This window comes from Cebus imitator, unplaced genomic scaffold (genome assembly GCF_001604975.1).
Source record: "Cebus imitator isolate Cc_AM_T3 unplaced genomic scaffold, Cebus_imitator-1.0 Scaffold253, whole genome shotgun sequence".
Taxonomy (NCBI): Eukaryota; Metazoa; Chordata; class Mammalia; order Primates; family Cebidae; genus Cebus; species Cebus imitator.
The window spans coordinates 2,719,831-2,727,457 of NW_016107568.1; the positions used below are offsets into that span (position 1 = coordinate 2,719,831).

The 7,627-nt window shown below is 47.3% G+C and overlaps 1 protein-coding gene across 2 annotated transcripts in view; it reads right to left on the bottom strand.

The window, feature by feature from the left end:
* Positions 1-6,453: 6,453 nt before the first annotated feature.
* The window catches only part of SERPING1 (serpin family G member 1), a 17,335-nt gene continuing 16,161 nt past the window's right edge, over positions 6,454-7,627 (bottom strand). For both annotated transcript variants that reach the window (XM_017498957.2, XM_017498955.2), the window contains one exon: positions 6,454-6,975. In XM_017498957.2, the coding sequence (XP_017354446.1) occupies positions 6,722-6,975 (254 nt within the window). In that variant the 3' untranslated portion in view covers positions 6,454-6,721. The remainder of the gene's footprint in view (positions 6,976-7,627) is intronic.

The following is a 7,627-nucleotide window of genomic DNA, read 5'->3' on the forward strand; positions in this document are numbered from 1 at the left end:
AGGCAATTCTTCTGCCTCAGCCTCCTGAGTAGCTGGGATTACAGGCACGCGCCACCATGCCCAGCTAATTTTTTGTATTTTTAGTAGAGACGGGGTTTCACCGTGTTGACCAAGATGGTCTCGATCTCTTGACCTCGTGATCCACCCGCCTCGGCCTCCCAAAGTGCTGGGATTACAGGCTTCAGCCACCGCACCCGGTAGCCCTTGATTCTTTAGGGAAAAACAGAGCAGCAGGTTGCTGGGGAAAGTTGCTAATATTGTCTGCGACTAATCGTTGTCTGTAAGACCACATATGGTATACTGGAAAAGTGGCCAGAATTATTCCCATTTCCTTATATTAATGCCCTTAGCAGAATGAATTTGCAGGTCTTTTCTTTAACAGGTAGAGATTCTTTCCTTACTTTGGATCTGAACTGATCCAAAGTTGCTTTGGCTTTAGACTTGCTTTGGCTGTTAGAATGAGACATAAGTGATGTTCTATTACTTCCTAGCTTCAGATTCAAGAGGCCTTGCATGCCTCTGCTTGCTTTCTTGGACTTTTGCAACCTCCATATGAATAGGCCAGACTACCTTCCTGGAAGACCAGAGATCACTTGGACCAGAATTGAGCAGTCAGCTAATTGATCCCAACCAAAGTCCAAAACATGTGAAAAAGACTATGCAAGCTCAGTGAAATCAAACCTCATTAAACCTTCAGTTAACCCCCAGCTGACTGCAGCAGGTACATAACCATAGCCGAGGCTACCCTAGATCTGATCTGCCAACCCCACACTGACTCAATGACTCATTAGCAAAATAAATGTTCAGGCCGGGTGCAGTAGCTCATGTCTATCATCCGAGCATTTTGGGAGGCTGAGGCGGGTGGACCGCCTGAGGTCAGGAGTTCGAGATCAGCCTGGCCAACATAGTGAAACTCCATCTCTACTAAAGATACAAAAATTAGTCAGGCACGGTGGCACACACCTGTAGCCCCAGCTACTTGGGAAGCTGAGACAGGAGAATCGCTTGAACCCAGGAGACGGAGGCTGCAGTGAGCCAAGATCGTGCCACTCCACTGCAGCCTGGGCAAGACAGAGAGAAACTCCATCTCAAAAAACAAAAAACAAAACAAAAACAAAGCAAAATAAATGTTCACGGTTTTAAACAAAAAAAGTGACACATGCCCTCTTATAAGAAAAGCCTCGGAAGAGAAAATATTTAAATTATCTTGGGTGTGATGGCTCATACCAGTAATCCCAACATTTTGGGAGACCAAGGCTAGAGGATCGCTTGAGCCCAGGAGTTCCGACCAGCTTGGGCAACATGGTGAGGTTGAGTCCTTTTTTTTTTTATTTGAGACAGAGTCTTGCTCTATCCCCAAGGCTGGCGTTCAGTGGTGTGATCTCAGCTCACTGCAACCTCCGTCTCTCAGGTTCAAATGATTCTCCTTCCTCAGCCTGCAAATAGCTGGAATTACAGGTGTCTGCCACCACACCTTGTTAATTTTTGTATTTTTAATAGAGTTGGGGTTTCACTATGTTGGCTAGGTTGATCTCCAACTCCTTACCCCAAAGTGTTGGGATTACAGGCATGAGCCACCGTGCCCAGCCAAGACCCTGTCTTTTTAAAAAGCAGGATCAATCAGCTGATGGATTCTGCTTCCTGATACTCAGAAGGCTGAAGTGAAAGTATCACCTGAGCCTAGGAGTCAGGGCTGCAGTGAGCCATGTTCACTCCAGCCTGGGCGATAGAGTAAGACCCTGTCTCAAAAAATAAAATAAAATAAAAAATAAATTTTCTTCATTTCCAGATTTTTCTGTGCTTTCCAGATAGTAAGAATCTCCTCTTTCCCTCTACCTGGATGTGATGACTCATTCATTTAATCATTCATTACATCATTTTTTTTTTTTTGACAGAATCTCACTCTGTCACCCAGGCTGGATTATAGGGGCGCAATCTTGGCTCACTACAACCTCTGCCTCCTGGGTTCAAGTGATTCTCATGCCTCAGCTTCCTGATTAGCTGGGATTACAGGCATGCACCACAACACCTGGCTTATTTTTGTATGTTTTAGTAGAGACAGTATTTTACCATGTTGCCTAGGCTGGTCTCGAACCCCTGGTCTCAAGTGATCCACCCGCCTCGGCCTCCCAAAGTGCTGGCATTACAGGCATGAACCACCATCACACCCGGGCCTCCATAGTTTTTTTTTTTTTTTTTTAGTGCAAGATACTTTGATGGGCTCTGTGGGGTCACATGATGCAGGGAGTAAGAAGATACAGATTTAAGTTATAGTCGAGTTTGGGCAAAAAGGAAATAAGACTGCCTGAATAAGTCAACTACCACACTTGAATTTGGACAATGTGGGATCGATTTGCAGCAGTCTGACCTTTGGATAGTTACTTAACCTCTCTGAGTTTTGGCTTCAACATTTCACAAACGGGAAGATTACTTGGCTCAGCATGATTGGAAGGGTCAAAGAAATTTGCAAGGTCCTGTGTCCACAGGGGTCAGAATCACCTTCCACCTCCTACTTTGTTGGTTCACATTTCAGATTGGTACTAAGCACCACCTTCATCACGTCAGGATCTCCCCAAGGAGAGGGGAGTGTTCCTGTATTTGGGGGGTGCCTTTGCTTTTAACAGTTTCTCACATAAGAATCAAAGCAGGACTCACCCAGACAGGAATGTGGGGTCTTCCCAGCATCCTAAGAGATTGACTTTGGGAAACTGAGAAGGGAAGATGTGGTGTGGTTGAATGTATGTGTGAACTTTACTGGGATAAGGGATACCCAGGAAACTAGTAAAATTTCATTTCTGGGTGTTGTCTGTGAGGTTGTTTCCTGAAGAGACTGGCATTTGAGTTGGGAGCCTGAGTAAAGAAGATTGTTCTCACTAGACCAGGTGCAGTGGCTTACACCTGTAATCCTAGCACTTTGGGAGGCTGAGGTGGGCAGGTCATGTGAAGTCAGAAGTTCTAGACCAGTCTGGCCAATATGGTGAAACCCCATCTCTACTAAAAATAAAAACATCAGCCGGGCATGGTGGCACGTGCCTATAGTTCCAGCTACTCAGGAGACTGAGGCAGGAGAATTGCTTGAACCTGGGAGGCAGAGGTTGTAGTGAGCTGAGATTGCACCACTGCATTCCAGCCTAGGCGACAGAGAGACTCCATTTCAAAAAAAAAAAAAAGATCGCTCTCTCCAGTGCGGGTAGGTGCCACCCAATCCACTGAGGGCCTGAATAGGACAAAAGGGTAGAGGAAGGGCAGATTTGCTCTTTCTGCCTGAGTGGAGACATTCATCTTCCCCTGCCATTGGACCTCAGTGCTCCTGGTTTTCAGACCTTCAGGCTTAGACTGGCACTTCACAACTGGCCTTCCTGGGCCTCTGGAGCAGATCATGGGCCTTCTCAGCCTCCATAATTGCAGGAGTCAATCTCTCACAGCACATTTCTTTCTCTTTATCTCTTATTTTTGTTTCTCTGGAGAACCTTGTCTAATACGGAAGGACATGCTAACATCACTCTGTAAATCCAGCCTAGTGTGAAGCAGTGATCTCTTAATGGCCCCTGGGCTACAAGTCAAGTCTGGGTGATTCTTGATTGGTTCTCAGCTTTGGCTTGGAGACTGAGCTGCATAGAAGGCCTCTGGCCTGGGACTTGGCATCCTGAGGTTTGGCCTAGCTAGCCTGCCCCAGAAACAGTCCAGATAGCAAGACATGGGCTGAAGTACAGTCTGAAAATCAGGAATAAGCAATAGTCGTTGCATGACAAGGGATGAACCATAAATATCCGCCATGTCATCTTTCTTCCTCCCTCAGAACCCCTGATCTCAAAGAGAATATGCATGAAACAGGAAAGGCGTAGGGACCCAAGTTTAGGCTTTGGGGAATGAACGTCCTTGGAAATCAGTATCTATGATGCACTTGCCTTACCAAGTCTTACTGGAAGCCTGGGTGGCCTCACATCCTGCATTCAGTCCTGAGTTTGGCACCCCTAGCCGAGGGCCACAGAGAAGAGAACCAGCTCAAAGGGCTGAGAATTGCAAGCCTGGCTGCGGTACCCAGTTAGGTCAGTTACCACACTGCCTCCCATTCCTGTTTCTGCTTATCGTCAGGCTATTCTGTGAGAGGGAGATGGGGAAGCTAGATTTTGCAGGTGGCAGAAGTTCCCAGAGTATAGGGCAGCAGTGATGTGAGCATACGTGCTGATGGCTTTCACGGCCTTAAGGAAAACACCCACCCTACAGAAATACCTCAGGAAAGACTAGCTTGACCGGAGATCCTATGTGAAAATAAAATCTTCACAACATCAGGCAGATGCTTGATAAATGTCTGTGGACTGACAGCTGAATCTCCATGGGTAGCTAGGGGAAGGCACACATCTCTGGGCTGTTTGGGGTTGGGAACCTGAATGTCAGAAATGTGGGCGAAAGAGCTGGGGAGGGGGTGAGGATGACAGGCTGGAGGGTTTGGATCTGTTTCCTCATCAGCCTGAGAAGCCAAGGGGCTAAGTCCAGAAACCACAGTCAGCATGTTTGGGTGGACAATGCTGTGACGAGGAGAGAAGGAAAGGAAGGGAGGGGAGATGGAGAGACATAGAGGCAGAGAAACAGGGGAGGGGGACAGAGACAAAGACATGGGATGGGAAGGAGAGAGGGAGAAAGGGAGATTGAAGGAAGATGTAAGAGCTGGAGTATCAGTGAGTCTAACCTAGAAATGAGAGAAATGCAGAGACATCTTCAGATATGAAAAGAATTTAGTGTTAGAGTCTGTCTTCCTATCTGTCTCTCTCATCAGACTGTAGATTTTGAAGGCAGGCACTAGGTGTAAGTCACGTTTACATTCTCAGAGCTTAGCATAGTGTCTAAATGCTAGATATTCAATAAACGATTTTCAAACAGATATATTAAGACAGGCAGAATTTTAAGACAGAAGGTCAAAAACACAGAAGATAGTGGCTATGAGCATAGTCCTTTTTTTTTTTTTTTTGAGATGGGAGTTCCGCTCTCGTTGCCCAGGCTGGAGTGCAGTGGCGCGATCTCGGCTCACCGAAACCTCCGCCTCCTGGGTTCCAGCGATTCTCCTGCCTCAGTCTCCAGAGTGACTTGGGATGACAGGCACGTGCCACCGTGCCCGGTAAATTTTGTATTTTTAGTAGAGATGGTGTTTCTCCACGTTGGTTGGGCTGGTCTCGAACTCCCAATCTCAGGTGATTTGCCTGCCTCAGCCTCCCAAAGTGCTGGGATTACAGGCATGAGCCACCATGCCCGGCCAACCATAGTCTTAGAATCATAAGAGGTGCTATTAAATCTCAGTTTCATCATTTCCTAACTACATGCCTTTGAACAAGACTTAGCCTGAGTTTACCATATACAGTTATTGTGAGAATTAAATGCCTGCAAAACTCTTAGCAGACTGCCTATGTTCCCAATTATGTTAGCTACTGTCATTACTGTTGTCAGAGTTGTTGCAGACAAGAAAGCAAGATACAGGCTTTAAATATCACCTGCTTCAATATTAAGGGACAAGAGCTCCCATGGCTCCTGTACCAGCCAGCTATTGCTGTATAAGTCACTGTTAAACTTAGCAGCTTCAAACAGCAACCCTTTGTTATTTCATGTAAGTTTCAGGGTTGGCTGGGTGATACATGGATTGCATGAACAGTCCCCAATTAATGGCTCTTTGCCCTGTAACTTTGCAGTGCTTTTCCAGTCTTACTCTAGGTTTGGTCCTGTGATTTGCTTTTGCTGCTAGGACAGTGGTAAACTTGATGCAAGCAGAGGTGTGAGAAAGAGACTGCCTGTTTGACCCTTTTCCATTACAGGCTAGCCTGCTAGATGGACATACAAGACACGTAGAAGAACCAAGTTGTCCTGGTGTCCTGGCTGAAGCCACAGAAGACCAGTCATCCCCTAACCAACCCAACTACACCTTACAGAGGTATGAATGAGCCCAGGAGAAGATCAGCCAGGTCCAGCCCACATCAGCAAATTCACCTAGCCAACCCTGAAACTTACATGAAATAACAAAGGGTTGCTGTTTGAAGCTGCTGAGTTTAATGTGACCTGTTATACAGCAATAGTTGGCTGATGCAGGAGCCATGGAGCTCTTGCCCTTTAATATTGAAGCAGCTGATATTCAAAAGCAAAGGAAAGGTTTGGTATGGTGGCTCATGCCTACAATCCCAGCACTTTGGGAGGTTGCGTTAGGAGGACTGCTAGAGCCCAGGAGTTAGAGACCAGTCTAGGCAACATAGTAAGATCGTCTCTACAAAAAATTTAAAAATTAGCTGGGCATGGTGCCAAGCACATGCAGTCCCACCTACTCAGGACGCTGGGGTGGGAGGATCGCTTGAGCTCAGGAGGTTAAGGCTGCAGAGAGCCATGATCTCAACACTGTACTCCAGTCTGGGTGACAGAGTGAGATCCTGCCTAAAAAAAATAAAAACCAACAACAAAGGCAAAGCGGAGAAAGTCATGGTCTGCCAAGTTTTATTTGTAGAGTCTGGTGAACTTGAACTAGAGAAAGCTGCAAAAAGTGGCTTGGAGAGCATGGCAGGGCCATGGAGAAGAGCTAACAGAAGTAGGTCCCTCGGCCAGACCCTGAGGGAGCCCTTTTGGTGGAGAGCGGACACCTGAGGCAGGAGGTGGCTGGGGCCAAGTCCAGGAAGACAGCAGCAGGGCTGCAACTGAGAGCCGAGGCTAGAAGGGTAGCGCTCGCTCTAACCTGACCCTGCAGGTCTCAGGCCCTGGGGTCATAAACTCGTCCCATGAAGATGGGGAATTTGTGCTGCTGGTCCCACAGCACGAAGAGGAAGGGCTGCTGCACTTCAAAGATCAGCAAGGTGCGGGCCACAGAGATGGCAGAGGCTGCAGCCGCCTCCACCCCAGTCTCCGTCAGTTCCAGCACTGTCTGGTGCTGCATCGCAGAAACCTGAAGATCTGGGTCCTCTGTCAGCCCACACAGGTTGAGGTCATAAGAAAAGTCGAAGAATTCTAGGGCAATACCAGAGAAAAACAGAATCAGAGGCCAGCATGAAACCCTCAGCGGATGGAGGGTCCTGAATACTCTGCGTTCATCCTGAGTCCCCATGCTCTCTTCCTCCTCCTCCCTTGTTTGCCAGATTACATACTGCACCCTCTGGCCCAGTTCGTGGGATCCTCTATTAGTGGGTCCTACACTGCCACTCTGTCTCAAGAGGTGAGAGGCCTTGTCCCCCACCCTCGAAACAACCCTGAAAAATGATGCCATTGCTTCCTTATCTCCCAGGACCTTGGAAGTGAAGTAATGTATCAGAGATAGGACATATGTTAAAAAAATGAGATTATTTGCAATGCTATGATGCTGTGAAAAATGGGAAAATACACCAGGAGCATCTTTAGCTCCAAATATTAGACCATCTAATATTCGGTCTTGGATCTCAGTTCCTGACACAGAGCTACTAGATCCCCTGGAATTTCTTGGGTCTTAAGAATGCTTTTTGGCCGGGCGCGGTGGCTCAAGCCTGTAATCCCAGCACTTTGGGAGGCCGAGGTGGGTGGATCACGAGGTCAAGAGATCGAGACCATCCTGGTCAACATGGTGAAACCTCGTCTCTACTAAAAATACAAAAAATTAGCTGGGCATGGTGGTGCGTGCCTGTAATCC